At 42.1% G+C, this 19686-nt stretch overlaps 1 protein-coding gene across 3 annotated transcripts in view; it reads right to left on the bottom strand.

Moving 5' to 3' along the window:
* Positions 1-677: 677 nt before the first annotated feature.
* CLNK (cytokine dependent hematopoietic cell linker) overlaps positions 678-19686 on the bottom strand; it is a 245670-nt gene continuing 226661 nt past the window's right edge. For 2 of the 3 annotated variants that reach the window (XM_050792136.1, XM_050792137.1), the window contains exons 18-19: positions 14910-15065; positions 678-4551 (exon numbers count right to left, since the gene is read on the bottom strand). In XM_050792136.1, coding sequence (XP_050648093.1) covers positions 4405-4551; positions 14910-15065 — 303 coding nt within the window. In that variant the 3' untranslated portion in view covers positions 678-4404. The other variant, XM_050792138.1, reaches the window with a different exon arrangement.

Below are 19686 nucleotides of genomic sequence, written 5' to 3'. Positions count from 1 at the left end.
GCCTCCCAAAGTGCTAGGATTACAGGTGTGAACCACCATCCCCAGCCCATTTATTCACTTTTGATGGACATTTAGGTTGTTTCCATATCTTGGAATAATTGTGAATAATGCTGCAATGAATATGGGTGTGCAGATATCTTTTAAAGATCCTGATTTCATTTCTTTTGGATACATACCCAGAAGTGGATTGCTGAATATAATAGTTCAATTTTTAAGTTTTTAAGGAAACTCTGTACTGTTTTCCATAGTGGCTGCACCATTTGGCACTCCCACCAACAATGTACAGGGTTTCCATTGGTCCACATTCTTGCCAACGCTTGTTATGTTTTGTTTTTTGATAATGGCCAACAGGCATATGAAAAGTTGCTCAATTTCACTAATCATTGGGAAAAAGCAAATCAAAACCACAATGAAATATTAACTTACACATATTAAGATGGCTATTACAGGTGTCTCTTGCCGGCCAGGCTCTGAGCTCACAATCACAGGGATTGTGTCTTTTTTGTCTTTATCTCCAAAGTCCAGCATAATGCTCATATGTCAATAATTGTTCTAGTAATTTTATCCTAAATTTGCCCTAAATATAATTTCAAAAGGGCTTTAGGGGTAATAGGGTATGAATCAAAATTAAACTATGTTTTGAATTTCTTTCTTCAGTACTCAGAGACAGAAATCAATTACATATTTGCTTTTATTTAAATTAGTAAGGCTGTAAATTATGAATGTAAATGTGCTTAGCTAGAACAAATATTGCTCAGAATAAAAAGACATACAAATATAATGCTAATATACAATACAGGCTATCTCGTAAAAATTTATATTTGTGTACACACATACATAATTGGCTACATTTGACAATGGGGTTCATTTGATTCCTCCGTAGTAATTAGAACAGGAGATTTAACTGATTTCAGCCATGATGCAGTTACTTAAACACACACACACATACACACATGCACACCCCACATAAATAAGTTTGGGAAAATTTTAAATTTTCTGACTCGGGACTTTTCAAAGCCATCTCAAAGGAGCTTCATCAAAACATTTAATGTTGGCATCACCCCACAAGCACTCAGAGATAAGTGTTAAAATAGAAATCCAATTGAGTAATGGGAAACTGACTTAGATTATCTTATTTGTTTGTATATTTATTTGTCATCTATCTCTCTGACTCATTCACTGCTCTATTTTCAGCATCTACAATAGTGCTTAGTAATGAATACACATGCAGTACACAAACGTGCTAACACAGTACGTGACTAATGATGAGGGCTATGCACATTTATCCGGAATGAGAATTATTTAGTCCAAAAAAAAAAATCTAGAAAGCATAAGTGCTGTAATTGGATAAAGCTAAAATTCTATTACTCTATTGAAACCAGATATCAAGTGATACTTTTAAACTAAACATGAGGTAATGGTTGAAAAGGGATTAAAACACTGGAATTTGAGCATGCCGAATCCAAATCATTGAATATTCAGTTACAGATCTAATAAAGCAGGTAGACCAAGAATAGGATAATTGCATATGGAGACCTTGGTTCTAGTCACAACTGTGTCACTGTGAGATTTTAGCCAATGAGGTACAATTTCCTCAATTATAAAATTCATTAGAGAAAGCTGCCCTCTCTTCTTTACAGAAGTGCTGTAAGAAACAAATACAATCAAATTTATATACCCTTATTATTTAATCATCCATTATAAGCAAAATGTAAATGTGATTGTCCTTACTACGATCAACACTGAAAACAGTGAATTGAGAATGTTGCTGTGGCAGGCCAGAGGTGGGTCACTTCAGTCTCTGTTGAAAGAACTTTCTGGCCAGCAAGTTAGTGGACAGCCTCCAGCTGTGCCTTCTGGATTGTCCGCAGCGTTTGCAAGTCTTTTTTTTTTTTTCCCCAGGATAGCCCCAGACGATGACTTAACATGGTGGGGCACTAAGACCCAGACATTTCTGCCCAGCATGACACTCTCTCCTCTCTGGGCAAACTTTGCTATGGGCCTCACCATGAGCCTGCCAAGACTCTCCCAGAGCTGGGTCTGAATCTCATGGTTTTTCTCCTCACTCCCCACACCTCCCGTTTTCCCTCTCACAGGTGGGAGCCTGAAAGCCCACCCCATACCCATACTTCTGTTTCTTCTCCCTTTTACCTTTCTCAAACATTAACCTCCAATCAGTGTTTGCACTTCTAACTTTGTCTTGGTGTCTTGAGTTCTAGAAAACCTGACTAACACAGTCCCTCAAACCCCAATCACCCGAAGCAGCCCATGTCAATATTTTCCATTTTATATTTTTTACGGAAATGTTCAAATACATAAAAATATTGTGAGCTTTTTATTGCAAAATGCTTAATTTCTTTTTTTTCTTCCTTTTCCCCCTCATTCTTTCTGTCATCTTAAGGATGCTGAATTTCTACTTCTTGTTTCTTCTTGGAATTATATCATGTATTTATGAAGAAGAGGTGATAAAACATTATTTCAAACGTACACCTTATTAAATGCTAACCCCCACCTGACATTCACCTATTTTATCAACAACAATGGTTGAGAGGACTCATAGACATTTCTTGAGAACACAGCATTGAATAGCATGTCCTCAATGAATCAGTGAGTTGGAGGTATGAGTAATCTCCAGTAGCTTTTTAGGGTGAGGGTCAGATTCTTTCCTGATATGAGCCTGGAGCCCTTCTGTAAAGTCCTTGTTTCCACACTGTCCCTGGCTTGTTGAATTCCAGTAGAGAATGACCAGAAACCATACAGCTTTTAGCTCTGACCGGACCAGTGAGTTCTTTCGTATCCAAGCTCCAATATAAACACTCTTGTCTCTTGGTTCTGTGTAATCCTCTGCAGGCATACTCTACGATAGGCTCAGTTGGGTCTCAAAAGTTCCAGTTTTACAAAGAGCTTCTTCATTAAATGCTCCTGATGTAACTTATAGGCATCACTTCACATTGACCTTGTGAAAGGAGAACATCTGAGCGGGTATTTGGATGATGGGTAGATGCTAAGAACTTTTCCCAGAGAGCTCATTGTCTGCTGTCTTACAAAAGAGAGAATCCTGTGCATTGTTTTTATTGTTTTCATTTGCTTCTATTGCCTTTTAATTATTTTTGGTTTTCTTTCTGCATCAATGCTACCATTACATGCTCTATGAATTTCCTATGTAAGCTTTGGTACCATTTGGCATCATGATACACTGTTATTTTCAACAGTATCTTTTTAAAAAAAGCTTATTCCCACTAGAAGAGTTTGTTTATTTTAAGGTGGTAAATCTGTATTTTGTAATTGTTTCTATCTTTCTATCTATCTCTCTCTCTCTCTTTTTTTTTAAATTAGCTTTTCAACTTGATTGTAAAATGCCACAGCGCAGAGAATGTACCTGGGCAGATGAGCTTGCATGGAGCCAGGCAAAGCAGATTACAATCTGGGCTCTCTTCTCATATTAAGATCGACAGCTTCTTTGAGCCTCTGCTTCCTCATCTTTATTGTAAAACAATAACAAAATTAAATCCTCTTAGCCTTTACAGGGAATAATATCATGGCATGTGCAATGTTACTGCAAGAATTAGCACTAATTTGAGGACAGTTTTTCTGTGTCTTTGAATGGAAGTCCATAATTGGAATTGTTAATACAGTTTTTAGTTTCCCTCAGACATATGCTCGCCTGAAGGCTAGTGTAGGATATAATCTGAGCTCTTTACTATGAATGTGTTAATTCCATTTGACTTAAAGCTACTCAAAGCAGAGGATGCTGGAGGCTGGTCCCTTGGCTGTTTCACACCCTGGTCAGAATATTTTCAGTTTCTGTCTTCAAGGTGACATTCACAATTGCTGGTTTTCCATACCACATTTCTTCCCTATACTTGAATTTCTAGGATTACAATAAAAGAGAGCTAATATTCATCAACATCTTTAGTGTAAGAAATCATCCACACATTGTAGATGTATAAGGCCCAACGACTGACATAAAGGCAGCACAGTGCCCTGTAAAGAGCACAAATTTGGGAATTTCCCATTGACTTGTCCTGCGCTGGCTGCAAACATTTAAGCAATAGCTTCTGGTGCCCTTTGCTGCTCGCCTATATCATGAACATAATAGCTATGTTGATAGCATTTTCTGTTTTTATTTAGAAGATACTTTTAAAACCCTAGTTTTTATTTATTTTTATTTATTGTCCAGTGGCCAGTTACTAGAATGTTTTTATTTTTTGCATGTTATAAATATTTTCTCTGTGGTTTGAACTTTCAAAACCATGATTGATTTTCCACTTTGTTATAGAGTGTTTTTCTTTTCTACAAAGTCAAAAAAGTCATCCCTTGAAGGCACAGGCAATAATCTTTTGAAATCAATGAAAACGATGGAAGCGCTGAATCCAGTAAACCAAAGATAACACAAAGACCAGGCTACAGAGGTGAGAGGTGTCTGATGAGAGGGAATGGCTGAGTGAGGTAACACTGTTTCCTATGGACCCCACTTTTATCTTTCCCATCAATTAGTATAATGGGAAAATTCTTGTAGTGTTCGATGATGTCTTCTACTGAATCAAACTTCTGAAACACAGAAAAGAAAGTTAATGATTTTTAAAATATCTTTTGTGTCTGTAGGTTAAAATATAGCTAAGGTGCTTGATTTTGTACAGGGAAGAGGTGAACCAATTTAACAATTTTTGTATGGTAACGGTGTTTCAGGAAGTAGTTTTTTTTCTTGTTTGTTTTTTTCTGAGACATTTTTTTGCTCTGTCACCCAGACTGGAGTGCAGTAATGTGATCTTGGCTCACTGCAACCTCTGCCTCCCGGGTTCAAGCGATTTTCCTGCCTCAGCCTCCCAAGTAGCTGGGATTGCAGGCATGGGCCACCATGCCCAGCTTATTTTTATATTTTTAGTAGAGACAGGGTTTTGCCATGTTGGCCAGACTGGTCTCAAACTCCTGACCTCAGGTGACCCACCTGCCTAGGCCTCCCAAAGTGCTGGGATTACAGGCATGAGCCACCACACCCAACTAGAAGTAGTTTTTAAAAAGAATATGGCAAGCTTGAAGGATGAGTGATAAGAATGATAAGGGAGAAAAAAAGTTCTTGAGATGACCAAAAGTGAGCCCTATGGCAGCTCTTTAAATTTCCTACACAGGGAGTTTTCCCTCTCTGGAATCAGATCACACGGGTCAAGTTCCATTCTATTGTTATCACAGCCTTTCTATCTTAAGTGACTTAGGTGGGTTAGTTACACAGCAATCAATCCTTGTAATCTCTGTTGCCTCCCAAACCTCAACCTTAGCTCTGACCAGCAAAAATATAGAAGATTCAGGCTCGAATGTAGTAAATTGGAGGGCAATGCCTGCAGTGAGCTTGCTCTCCAGTAACGAAGTCTAAGGAATTCTAGTATACATAGAAAGAACAGGGACAACCACAGGGCTGCTTAGCCGGTTCAGCTGCCCTCCTTGAGCTTCTTGTGAAATAATGAGGTGGCTGCAGATTTCAGTGTTTCTAGATACACAGATAAAGTGTTATGACAATTTAACGGAAAGGAAGATTATTTCAGGTTTAGGGAAATGGGGAAGTGCTTTGTCAAGGATGCAGACTTGAAATGGGCTATGTTATGGGTCATGCCAGATAAGTAGACAGGAGGGTTTAAAGACATTAAAAGCAGAGAATGTACAGGGCCATGCATAAGGACAGGGTACTGAGAAAACTTGAGCACATATGGTAATTTTTTAAATTTCAATAGCTTTAGAGGTACAAGTGGCTTTTGGTTACGTGGATGAATTGTATAGTGGTGAGGTCTGGGCTTTAGTGTACCCGTCACCCAGATAATATACATTGTATTACCCACTAGGTGATTTTTCATTCCTTAACCCCCTTATCACCCTCTCCCTCTCTGAGTCTTCAACGTCCATTCTGCATATACAGTCATTCTGATTAGGTGAGTTTGGATGAGTTCCCGAAGGAGAATATTGGGAGATAATTAGGAAGAGCTTGCTCAACCTGCCTCCCATGTTTCAAGACAACTTAGATCCTCCCTAGCAAGCCTGTGAGGTGAACAGGGCAGGGGGAATGATCTTCCCTAAAGGGCTAAGGGAATTTCAGCTCAGAGAAGTGGACTGCCTTACTCAGAGTCTCCCACGGCTAGGGAGGGTGAGACCAGGAATGAAGGCTCACTTTTCTGGATATTTCTTTTTATTTTTCAACTTTGCCTATAGCTTGTGACCTCTGATGCTCCAACACACCAAGGTAGAGATGACACAGCCTGAAGAAAGGGAGCCACCTCCGTGGGGGCTACTCTGCCTCTGATTTGGTCTTGCCTACTCCTTCCTCTGCCCAGGGCATCCTAGGCGCAGAAATGTTGGAAGGCCTCAGGAATAGCCAACGGGGAATGAGATTGACCAGTTAGGGCCTCACAGGGATGACATTCTGTTGGGAGCTGGCAGAAAATAATTTCCTATGCAAACAAATAATTTCATTTAGAAATGTGTGCTGTGAAAATTGTCAATTGAGGCTTAATAAGAACCTCACCAGGTCACTCAGAGGCTTCCCTCGGGGCTGTTGGGAGGGAACATTATTTTTTCTTAGTGGCGCACTGAACAGAAAGCAACTAAAACGCTAAAAACATGTGACTTCCAGGGTCATCTCCTCCTTCCTACCATTATGCCGGGAGGTGTGAGGAGCAAACAGATACGACAGTGGGGACAAAAATGTGGGGAAAGAAATGTAGAGTGGGAATGTCTTGATGTTAACTAGTCCTTGGATCTAGTCCATTTCTGTCCTTTCTGGTTACATTATAACAAATTTCCTTCTCTCCCGCCTGAGCTCATTTGAATTGGGGTTTGTCTTTTCACACCCAAAGAGTCCTGGTTCAATCTGTAAGTCCCTTGTCCCTCTGAAACCTTTACTGGATCTGCAGCAGTTTCCAGTGAGATAACCTATGTGTCAGTCTGACTTGGTGTGTTTGGCCTGTTAAAATACTAGGCCAGGCCTGGTGGCTCACTCCCGTAATCCCAGCATTTTGGGAGGCCAAGGCGGGCAGATCACTTAAGTTCAAGAGTTCAAGGTCAGCCTGGCCAACATAGTGAAACCCCATCTCTACCAAAAATATAAAAAATTAGCCAGGCATGCTGGTGGGTGCCTGTAATCCCAGCTACTTGGGAGGCTGAGGCAGGAGAATCGCTTGAACCCGGGAGGCAGAGGTTGCAGTGAGCTGTGATTGCGTCACTGCACTCCAGGCTGGGAGATGGACTTCATCTCAAAAAACAAACAGCAACAAAAAGTATTATAAACCTGGTAGCTTAGAAACAGTAGAAATTTATGTCTCACAGTTCTGGAGTCTGGGGAGTCCAAGATTGAGGCACTGGCAGATTCAGTATCTGGAGAGGCCCATTTTCTTGCCTTAATGCTGTATCCTCACATGGTCCAAAGAGCAATGCACTCTTTTACAAGGGAACGAATCCCATTTGTGAGGGCTCCACCTTCGAGACTGAATCACTTTCCAAAGTCCCCACCTCCTAATACCATCACCTTAGGGCTTAGGATTTCAACACATACATTTTGGAGGAATACAAACATTCAGACTATACCACCACCCATGTTATGTATACAATAAATATGAGTTTCCACCCGATGCTAAGGTAAGGTACTTTCCCCGTTGTCCAATGGGGAGATTAATTCCTACTACAGCAGGGTAATTGTAAGTAGAGGGCCTGTGGAGCCTAAATGCCTGAGTTCAAAGCCTGGCTCTCCCAACCACTAGCAGTGTGACTGTCAGCAAGTTTCTTGCATTGTCTGTGCCTCAGTTATTCTACCAACAGTGATGGTAATGATAGGACCTAACTTTGAGGTTCATTGTGAGAATGGAATTGATGCATAAGCAATACAGCATTTAGAAGAAAGCGTGACACACAGTGAGTGCTCAGTACATGCCAGGCCTTACGATTAACTCCTCCCTTCTAGATTTGCCAAGAACATCATGGGAGAGCAATGAAATCACCAAGAAGTTTACAGACCACTACTGTAAGCCTTTAGGAAAAGAAGAATTTGTATTTCATTTCCAATTTTAAACCAAGCACAAAGTTTTCTTTTTCTTTCTTCATGCTTGATAAAACAAAAAGTGAATAACAACAACAGCAAAAACTTTCCAGGTAGAACTCTTTCACAAAATTGGTTAAATCCACATTGATAAAAGGAAATCTTTCCTAGTGTTAGTCTTCAGAGGGAAGATGATTTATCTCTCCTATTCTCATTCCTGTTTTCTTTAAGATTGTCCCAGGCTGGGCTCGGGGGCTCACGTCTGTAATCCCAGCACTTTGGGAGGCCGAGGCGGGTGGATCACGAGGTCAGGAGTTTGAGAGTAGCCTGACCAATATGATGAAACCCTATCTCTACTAAAAATACAAAAAACAAAATTAGCCGAGCGTGGTGGCGCATGCCTGTAGTCCCAGCTACTCGGGAGGCTGAAGCAGAAGAATCGCTTGAACCCGGAAGGTAGAGGTTGCAGTGAGCTGCGATTGCGCCACTGCACTCCAGCCTGGGTGACAGAGTGAGACTCAGTCTCAAAAGAAAAAAAAAAAAAAAGATTGTCCCCAAATAATACATTTGCTATTAATTGTTTTAAAATTCTGCTACATGGATGACATTTCATTAATTTTAACAGGTGGTAGGAAGCAAGACAGGGGCAATTAGTCACATGGTCTTTCCTGTTTTTTTTTTTTTTTTTTTGAGATGGAGTCTCACTCTGCTGCCCAGGCTGGATTGCAGCGGCACAATCTCTGCTCACTGCAAACTCTGCCTCCTAGGTTCAAGCAATTCTCCTTCCTCAGCCTCCCAAGTAGCTGGGATTATAGGCATGTGCATTGGTGCCCAGCTAACTTTTTGTAGTTTTAGTAGAGATGGGGTTTCAACATATTGACCGGGTTGGTCTTGAACTCTTGACCTCAAGTGATCCACCCACCTCGGCCTCCTAAAGTGCTGGGATTACAGGCATGAGCCACCTTGCCTGAACTGGTCTTTTCTTATTATTGGTTTCTAATGATGGGGTCAAAACTGAAATATTGTCCTGAAGAGACTTTTAAAAAAGATTATACTTAAGCTCTTGCATATTGAATAATCTTTTCCAGGGGGACAAGCAATGTTTGCTAATATCAGATCTTAACATCTGTTTAAACCTTTTCTTTTTTTTTTTTGAGATGGAATCTCACTCTGTCACCAGGCTGGAGTGTAGTGGCATGATCTTGGCTCACTGCAACCTCCACCTTCCAGATTCAAGCGATTCTTCTGCTTCAACCTCCCAAGTAGCTGGGACTACAGGCACGTGCCACCATGCCCAGCTACTTTTTGTATTTTTAGTAGAGACGGGGTTTCACCATGTTGGCCAGGCTGTTCTTGAACTCCTGGCCTCGTGATCCACCCACTTTGGCATCCCAAAGTGCTGGGATTATACGCATGAGCCACCACGCCTGGCCCATTTGTTTAAACCTTTTGTGTTTATTGTATATATGAACTGTGGGCAATGTTTCCTTCCAGAAAAGTAAAGAAATGTGTTTGGGTACACATATGAGAGTGAAAGAAGGAAAGGGGGAGAAAAGAGAAAGAGATAAATGCCAATCAAGCAGGAGGAGAAGGAAGCAGACAGGGAAGGTGTGAAAAAAAACCCATGGGTTGATTGTTCTCTAGTCTTTAAAGTTTAGTTTATCATGTAAACATGTACGGTGATTTTTAGAAACATATAAACATTTGTAGAACAAAAAGGAAAGATCTGGAAATTGAAATTGAAATCTCCCTTCTCTGAGATTTCACAGAAGTGTTGACAAACATGACTTATAAAACCGAGATGCAGGGCCGATGTTTGGCAGCAGTTAAGCTCTGCAGGTTGTTTAAGGCAGGCGCCTCCTTGGCTGGCTAGGGCCGGTGTTCTACAATCTCATTCTTGCTTAGGTGCCTACGGAGATCGGCACAGATGAACAGGGTATTCTCTGGATGGCAGGGACTTGACATGACTCTTTCTGTGTTCCCAGAATGCAACACTGAGTCCAACATACTGTAGGCCTACAATTAATGCTCGGACAATAAATAAGTAAATGAGCAGCGAGTGCTGAATGATTCCCCCCAATATGTCCGTGTCCTAATCCCAGAATCTAGAATATGACCTTACATTATAAAAGAGTTAATACTATTTTATATGGTATAATACAGGATAAAGTTAAGGATCCTGAGAGGGGGTGCTTATCCGAGGTTATCCCAGTAGGCCCTAAAAGCAATCATGTGTTTCTTCATAAGATAGGAGCAGTGGGAGATTTTGATCAGAGAAGAGAAGGTCACGTGACCATAGGAGGAGGAGAGGGTCACGTGACCGTAGAGAGGAGAAGGTCATGTGACCATAGAGGCTGAGACTGCAGTGACATGGCCATAAATCAAGGAAGACAAGGATTGCTGGCAGCTGCGGAAAGCTGGAAGAGGTCAGGGGTGACTCTCCCCTGGAGTCTCCGGAAGGAGTGTGGCCCTGCTGATACCATGATGTTGGACTTCTGTCCTCCAGCACTGTGAAACAATACATTTCAGTTGTTTTAAACCGCGAAGTTTCTGGGGAAGTGGTACTTATTAAGCACCTGCCTCTATGTGTCTGCCACTATTTACATCAACTCATGTCACACTCAAAATAACTCCCAAGAGTTAGGCATTGCTGCATCATCTGTGTGGTTAAATTCAAAAGCGGCAAGATAGCTACAAAACGACATGAAATTAAAGTAATCTTTGAAGATGCTGTTTCTCATGTTTTTCCTGCTGAGTTGGGTGAAGATGCTTTCTTTAATTGGACCCTGGCTAAAGTAGCTAGTTGTTGGCTTGCATTTAGCAGAGCCTTGCTAATCTTGTTTTAAAGAGGTGTGATTCTTCCTCAGCAAGACAAAAGGCTCAGGCTGTGAAAAGCATGAGGGAACTGAGTAAAATCCAGACCCTCTTTCTCTTACACATCTCCCTCAGAGGGAAGGCAGGAAGAAACCACCTGTGAATTGTCATTTTTTACCCACTCCCTGGCACACAGTAAGCTCCAAGTAAGTGTTAACTATTCTTTAACTGTGATTCAACCTGCAGTGTTTTCAAACGGGTGGGTGATTGCTTGTATTTGCGATGGTGTTATTTGAGTCTGTCTATGGAAGCGAGACATGAGAATAGGGCCTGGAGGCAGGGAATCTAAGGACTTCCTAGAACCAAATCAAATGGAAACACTTCAGTTGTGACAGGATATATCCTTTCTATTTACATAGGGCCTACACTGAGTAAATGATTGTAACTTTACTTTATCCTCTTCGTTTACATAGGATGAACACCAAGTAACCAATGGAAACCTCTAGCAGATATTTAAACCGCAGAAAATTCTGTAAGGGTGCTCAAGCCCCTGTGCCTGGGCCACTCCCATCCTGTGGAGTGCACTTCCATTTTCAATAAATCTCTGTTTTTGTTGCTTCATTCTTTCCTGGCTTTGTTTGTGTGTTTTGCCAATTTTTGGCTCAAGACGCCAAGAATCTGCATACCTTCAACTGGTAATGGAAGTCAATGTTTTGCAAAACATACTGCATCCCAGAATTGCCATTTACTAGCTGTGACTTTGGGCCGGATACTTAGCATTTCTGTGCCTCAGTGTCACAGTTTGTTAAAATGAAATATTGACAGCACCTACCCCAGAGGTTGGCTATGAGGATTCAATAGATCAAATTAGTTATTAATGGCTAACTGCACAGAATAGCTCTAGTGCATATAAAACCCCACCAAAACTCAGGATTCTGCCTTGGATTTCTTTCTCATTGCTTGATTTATGTATATATATTTATATTATTAGTGAATGCTTTCATTGATTCATTCTTTCACCTGTGGAAATGTACGTTCAACACATATGGGAAAAAAATAGGGAATGCAAAGGAGGAGAAAATTCCAGATGAACACAGAAAGGAGCTTCTTAAAACAGACATTTGGTTCTCTCAGGGTTCCTTGGTGACAGTAATTAGAGCAGCTCATCTGGAGGCGGAGGGTCTAATCTATGGCCTGCGATAGGAGTTGCTCCTTATTTGCCGAGACAGTTAGTGAACCGGCTGACAGTCTGATTAAGCTATTAGGATATTATCACAGAGTCACTCTACTTCCTTTTCTTTATTAGCAGACCAAAGTAGTGCATGTTGGAAAAAAAAGCTGTAACTATCTCAGGCCTCAGTTTCCTCGCCAGTAAATGAGGTTCATTAAGATGTCCTTTCCAGAGCTTTTTCAAGAACTCCATGTGAGAGCAAATTACACAGCATTTGGCCCAAGGGCCTGGCACATGCAAAGGCACACCATGTCCACGTCCTCTATTCTCAGAGGAAAAAACCCCCTTAAACCCAAGCATTTAAGAATTATATAATGCTTTCCTGGCTGGGCGCGGTGGCTCATGTCTGTAATACTAGCACTTTGGGAGGCCAAGGTGGGCGGATCACCTGAGGTCAGGAGTTCCAGACCAACCTGACCAAAATGGAGAAACCCCATCTCTACTAAAAATACAAAATTAGCCAGGCGTGGTGGCACATGCCTGTAATCCCAGCTACTCGGGAGGCTGAGGCAGGAGAATGGCTTGAACAAGGGAGGCAGAGGTTGCGGTGAGCCAAGATCATGCCACTGCACTCCAGCCTGGGCAACAAGAACAAGACCCTGTCTCAAAATAAATAAATAAAGAAATAAGGATTATATAATGCTTTCCTAAAGATGAGAAATTCTATGAGCTGAGACAAGATATAGGAAGATCAAGGGACATTGAGTTGGAAAGTCCATTACCATAGGTATCTTAGGGGGACTATATCCTACTTATTAAAATGACTCAGTAATAATGACGAAAATATAACTAAAATTTATCATGGCCTTGATAGGTCCCAGGCACTAAGTGTTTTACATTTATTAACTTGTCAATCCTCTCCACAAAATGAAGAACTGGCCACTTCTCTCTTTGGTGTTAACATAGCACTTTCTTAATGTGACTGTAACTGGTAGATTTATGTATTAATCTATGGATTCACTTATGCACTTGTTCATGTCACAGTGTTCCCGGGCTATAGCAAAGGGTGGTGAACTGACCCCAAGGTCGCCTCACAGGTGCTAACTACTCCTCTCCGAGCCTCAAAAAAGTGCTCTGGGTCAGACACGGGATTTAAGCTGGAATATTCATGCAGCCTGCATGTCGATTTCACACGTGTGCCTACCTGAGGCCTGTTGGCAGCCCTAACAATGTGCCCTATTTTGTTACTTGTTGAAAAACAGTCGGTATCTGTGTGAAAGTTCTGGTTTTATCCTGTATTAGTTTGTCAAGGTTACCGTAACTAAGCACTACAGATGAGGTGGCTTAAACAACAGAAATGTCTTTCTTCGCGGTTCTCGAGGCTGAAGTCCCAAGACCACGGTGTTGGAAGGCTGCTTTCTCCCACGACCTCTCTCCTTGGTTTGCAGATAGTCGTCCCTTCCCCGTGTCCTCACATGGTCGCCCCTCTGTGTGTGTCTCCTCTTGTCACAAGGACATCAGTCATATTGGATTAGGACTCATCCCAATAACCTCATTTAACCTTAATTATCTCTTTCAAAGCCCTATCTTCAAATACAGTCACATTCTGGGCTACTGGGGGTTAGGACTTCAAAGTGTGGGTTTTTTGGAGTGAGGGAGGCACGATTCAGCCCCTAACAATACACACCCACAGATAAAACTGCAACCTGAAGATGCTAAATGGGAATCACTAAATTGTTGAAGTCTAGGCTTTAAAATAACATTGACATTTGAGGAAATTAAAGCCCAGGGAAGTTAAGTCACCGGCCTGAGCTCACATCCTTAGAAATGGTGGCTCATAACTAACTTCATTCCTTCCTTCCTTTACCCCTTCCTTCATCAACAGGGGAGTTACAGGAGCAGCCTCTCCTTCCCCCTTCCGTTACTGCCTGTGCGTCTTTGGCCATTTATTTAATTTTCTGAGCCTCAGTTTTCCTACATCTAAGATAGGAAAAATCATGACTCCAAAGAGTTGTGGAGGATCAAAATAAGATAACGCTGGCCAGGCACAGTGGCTCACGCCTGTAATCCCAGCACTTTGGGAGGCCGAGGCAGGCAGATCATCTGAAGTCAGGAGTTTGAGACCAGCCTGACCAACATGGTGAAACCCCATCTCTACTAAAAAATATATAAAAATTAGCTGGGTTTGGTGGTGCATGCCTGTAATTCTGGCTACTCAGGAAGCTAAGGCAGGAGAATCACTTGAACCGGGAGGAGGAGGTTGCAGTGAGCTGAGATCATGCCACTGTACTCCAGCCTGGGTGACAGTATGACTCTGTCTCAAAATAATAATAATAGTAATGCAGATAGAATAGGCCTGGCATATACATATTCAGTGAAAATTTCCCCTTTCTTGTGGATTGATTTCTGTTATTCACGAATATTTTAATTGATTCATTCTTTCGCCCCCATCAGCAGATCTGTACTGAGGACAGGCATGCTCAACATAGCCCAAATGCTGTGGCTGGTTTCACATTCATTTTGGGGACACAAATCTATAGTTAAGGAATTCCGACAGACATCAGAAATGTCTGCAGTGGGCATTTCAGTGCTGAGGAGGGAAAGGAATTTGGCATTAGTGTATGCTCCTCTGGAGGCTTCCTGGGAGGCAGAGTTTAGATGTGTCTTGTAGAATGAGTTTTCTTTAATAGGCAAGGCAGGCAACGGGGGTGCATGAAATGGTCAAAACTGGCCGCTGTGTAAGGCCAAAGTGTAAGATGTGCAGATATTTGTGGAAGGGATGGGGAGGTCAGCCTACATCCCCCTTCTTCAGGGCAGCATCCTCCTCCTCCAGGGCGACATCCCCCAAACTCTCCCTTTATTTGTTGGGCTTAGCCTGGAACAGGGAGGCTGTTGAGTTATACCCACCTCATCTCCTCTGAGTCCTGTCCCCAGGGCAAACTGCTGATTCCTCTCCAGGAAGCGGATTTTTACGTTGTAGACTTTGTTCCCGTGAAACACAACCAAAACATAGGGCTCTTCCTTGGATTTTGTGGAACAATCTCGGACCAAGAAAGTACCATCCTGAAACAAAAAGAGTAACAGCCATCTTTTCAGGCATGCCAGCATTCTGTCTTTGTAATGGTGGCAACAATGATGTTTGCATGCATGAGATTCCCAGATGGATTTAGTTTTGGGTAAACCACTTTAATTCAGTAAGTTTGTACTGAGTGTCTGCGTGTCTATGGGTTCTTGTCATTTTCTGAGATGTGTACCAGTTGGATCTTGACACTCTCTTCTTGAAAGTCTTTCATCAAGGCCAGGTGTGGTGGCTCACCTCTGTAATCCCAGCACTTTGGGAGGCCAAGGCAGGCAGATTACCTGAGGTCAGGAGTTTGAAACCAGCCTGGCCAACACGGAAAAACCCCATCTCTACTAAAAATACAACAATTAGCCAGGCATGGTGGTGGTGCGTGCCTGTAATCCCAGCTACTCACGAGGCTGAGGCAGGAGAATCACTTGAACCTGGGAGGCAGAGACTGCAATGAGCCGAGATCGTGCCACTGCACTTCAGCCTGGGCAACAGAGCAGGACTCCGGTTCCAAAACAAAAACAAAAACAAAAAAGAAAAAAACTTTCATCATTTCCTGCTGACCTGGGCATAGTGCCCGTGAACTTAGCATGACCAACCTATCTTGCAGTTTGATCTCTCACTGCTCCTGCAGCTTTCTGCCTCTGGCTCCTGGCTCCAGCTAAGCCACCATTTCCCAAAGGCACCATCTGCTTTGGGGCTCCCAGATTTTGCATGATGTATTAGTCTGTTTTCACACTTCTATAAAGAAATAACCTGAGATTGGGTAATTTATAAAGGAAAGAGGTTTAATTGACTCACAGTTCCACATGGCTGGGGAAGCCTCAGGAAACTTACAATCACACGGAAGGCGAAGGGGAAGCAAGCTTGGACCTTCTCACATGGCAGCGGGAGAGAGCAGACTGAGGAGTGAAGGGAGAGGAGCCCCTTATAGAACTATCATATCTCACGAGAACTCACTCACTAAAACCGCATGGGGGAAACTGCCCCCATGATCCAGTCACCCCCACCAGGTCTCTCCCTAGACACGTGGGATTATGGGGATTACAATTCAAGATGAGATCTGTGTAGGGTCACAGCTGAACCATGCCACATGTGCTACTCCTTCTGCATGGAAAAGCCCTTCTCCAGCTCGATTCTTAATGTATTCGTCTCTTAGTGTTCACATATTTCCTCTTCTGCCTGATGCTTGGGTATTATTCTAGAGATAGTGGGAGGCTTTGAGCAGAGAAAGCTTTTACCTGATAAATTGGACTTCTGTGTGCAAAGATGTCTATGCAGGATTAGGGTTCCTGAAAGAGACATGGGGCTTCTAAGTCATGGATATCAAACTGAATGGAGAGGCCCTTTATGGGAGGAGGAATTGTAGCCTATGTTGAGGTGAGGGCAAGTACAGGGCAAAGAAGAGAGGACACAAAAGGTCTGGAGATGTCTGAAAGATGACGGAAGACCAGGAGATTCAGAGTGACAGAAGTCAAGAGGTGGAGACTGAGGGTTTCCAAAAGCAGGTCAACAGCGTCAAATGGTCCAAAAGCTGAGAACAGGACAATGATTAGAAATAATTTGTACACTCCAGGGAATGATTCAGAATGATACTAAGATCTGGTTGTAAAAGACTGAGAAATGGAGCAGTCCTCCTGCACATGAACACATCTACCAGGCTTAGTTTTGTAGTTATGTTGTGTTATTTATATAATGAAAATGAAAAATCTGTAAGTGTAATTGTGTGTATTGTATAGATGGTTATAAGTGATCTATGAAGAATAGAGGCCGGGTGCGGTGCCTGACACCTGTATTCCCAACACTTGGGAGGCCCAGGCAGGTGGATCACTTGAGGTCAGGAGTTCGAGACCAGCCTGGCCAACATGGGGAAACCTCATCTCTACTAAAAATACAAAAATCAGCCAGGCATAGTAGCATGTGCCTGTTATCCCAGCTACTCCAGAGGCTGAGGCAGGAGAATCGCTTGAACCCAGGAGGCGGAGGTTGCAGTGAGCCAAGATCTCACCACTGCATTCCATCCTGGGTGACAGAGTGAGACCCTGTCTCAAAAAAAAAAAGCATGATAAATATAGATAATATATATAGTGATTTATAGCTATAATAATAAATTATGATATATAATTCTCTATATTTTATAATAGCTATATATAATTATATATTTCTATAATGAATACTTATAGATATATAATAATGATAATACTATATAATACAACATAGCAATACTTTAAGTATACAAAATTTATAAATAATATTGTAACATGATAGTGATGTTATGATGATACTGGTAGCTAAGGTGCATTGAGAATTGCCAAGCACTTTGCACACATTGTTTCATTTAGAGGACTTTTTTTTTTTTTTACGATGGAGTCTTTCTCTGTTGCCCAGGCTGGAGTGCAGTGGCGCAATCTCAGTTCACTGCAACCTCCGCCTCCAGGGTTCAAGTGATTCTCCTGCCTCAGCCTCATGAGTAGCTGGGATAATAGGCACCCACCACCACGCCTGGCTAATTTTTGTCTTTTTTGTAAAGACGGGGTTTCACCATGTTGGCCAGGCTAGTCTCAAACTCCTGACCTCGTGATCTGCCCACCTCAGCCTCCCAAAGTGCTGGGATTATAGGTGTGAGCCACTGTGCCTGGTTCATTTACAGGTTCTTTTTTTTTGAGACGTAGTCTTGCTCTGTCGCCCAGGCTGGAGTGCAGTGGCACGATCTCGGCTCACAGCAAGCTCCGCCTCCCAGGTACACGCCATTCTCCTGCCTCAGCCTCCCGAGTAGCTGGGACTACAGGTGCCCGCCACCACACCTGGCTAATTTGTTTTGTATTTTTAGTAGAAACGGGGTTTCACCGTGTTAGCCAGGATGGTCTCAATCTCCTGACCTCGTGATCTACCCACCTCGGCTTCCCAAAGTACTGGGATTACAGGCGTAAGCCACTGCACCCAGCCTATTTACAGGTTCTTTACATAAACGTTGGGTTCTTTACATAAACATTGATGGAAAAATTTTATTCTTATTTTACAAGTAAAGGAATAAAAGTCTAAAGGCTTAAGTGAATCCCCTAAAGCATCACAGTTACTAAATGGAATACTGAAAAGCCAAACCAAATCCTCACCCTTTAAATACACAAGCCTCTGACTGTATAAAATAGGATGGCAGAATTTTCTGGAACTTGTTCTGCCTAAAATGTTTAGTCATAATTGAAGCCTTAATGTTCAAGCCCAGAGCACTGCCAAAGATCAGAAGGAGAGAAGAGGCCAAAACTCACGGCCAATTTTTGGGTTTATCCTCTTAAACTCTGAAATGATTTGTCAAAATAAATCTGAGTAATTCTGAAATTTAAAATAAATTATCTTTCATAAATGGGAAACACATTTTGACAGAACTGAGACAAACAGAAAAGTAGAATATGAAAGGGAGCATATGAAGTCATTTAACTGAGATTTTATTTTCTTAAAATTAAAATAAGTTATACGTATAAGTTGCTATGGTATAAGTTTCTTGGGAAGAGGCAGAAGCAGGCACACAGAAAGAGAGGAAGGGAGCATTTGCTGAGCGCCCAAATGCTGCCGGAAGAGCATCAGGTCACATGCATATTGCTTTTCCAGCACAATCCACATACGGGCTCCTGGAAGGAGGTCTGCTAAGACTAGTTCTTCTGATGGAAAACAGGCTTTGTGAGTGCAATGGTGCAGTGGGCACGGATTAGCCAAGAACGACAGCCAGCGTTGGAATCTACCATCACCAGGTTCGCCACTCTACCAAGGCATGGCCAGATTCCCTGGAAGGAGGAAAGGAGGGTCCTCAAGAAGCTGCATCAGCCAACCACCCAGGGCTCTCCACCTGGGCTGTGAAAAGAACTTTGAGGGCTACTAGAGTCAGCTGGGATTTTGTGAAAAGAGCACTGATCTTGAATGCATGTTCTGTCAGTTTCTCTACTTTATGACCAACATATTGGCTTAGCCTCAGTTTCCTCATCTAGGAAATGGGATATTCCATTTATTCCGTGTGTGTTCAAGATACTTTGTAAGCAATGGTATCATTTCCTATTGCTGCTATAACACATTACCATGAAATTAGTGATGTAAAACAGAAATGTATTCTCTTACAGTCCTGGAGGTCAGAAGTCTAACATGAGTCTTGCTGGGTTAAAATTAATAGGAGAGACTTTGTTTCCATGACTTTTCCAGTTTCTGGAGGCCAGCAAGATCCCTGGCTTGTGGCTCTCCCATTCATCTGACCTCTACTTTCATTATCACGTCCCTTCTCTGACTCTGAAACTCCTGGTTCCCTCTTACAAGGACCTTTGTGATTATATTGAACCCACCCAGATAATGCATAGTTACTTCCCCTTCTCAACATCCTTACCTTCACATCTGCAAAGTCCCCTTTTCTATGAAGGTGACATATTCATAGGTTCTGGGGATTAGGATGTGAACATCTTTGGAGTGGGCATGATTCTCTTTACCATAGCAACTTATACATATCATTTATTTAATTTTACAACATCAATTCTGAGAGCTAGGTTTTATGAAAATTTATTGTAGACCTCTCATTTATTCACTAATTAACTAATTCATTCATGTTTGGGTTACCTCTTTCAACAATGCCCATTG

Source organism: Macaca thibetana, chromosome 5 (assembly GCF_024542745.1).
Source record: "Macaca thibetana thibetana isolate TM-01 chromosome 5, ASM2454274v1, whole genome shotgun sequence".
NCBI classification, from domain to species: Eukaryota; Metazoa; Chordata; class Mammalia; order Primates; family Cercopithecidae; genus Macaca; species Macaca thibetana.
Note: the sequence above shows the minus strand (reverse complement) of the source record. Positions and strands in the feature narration are given on the sequence as shown.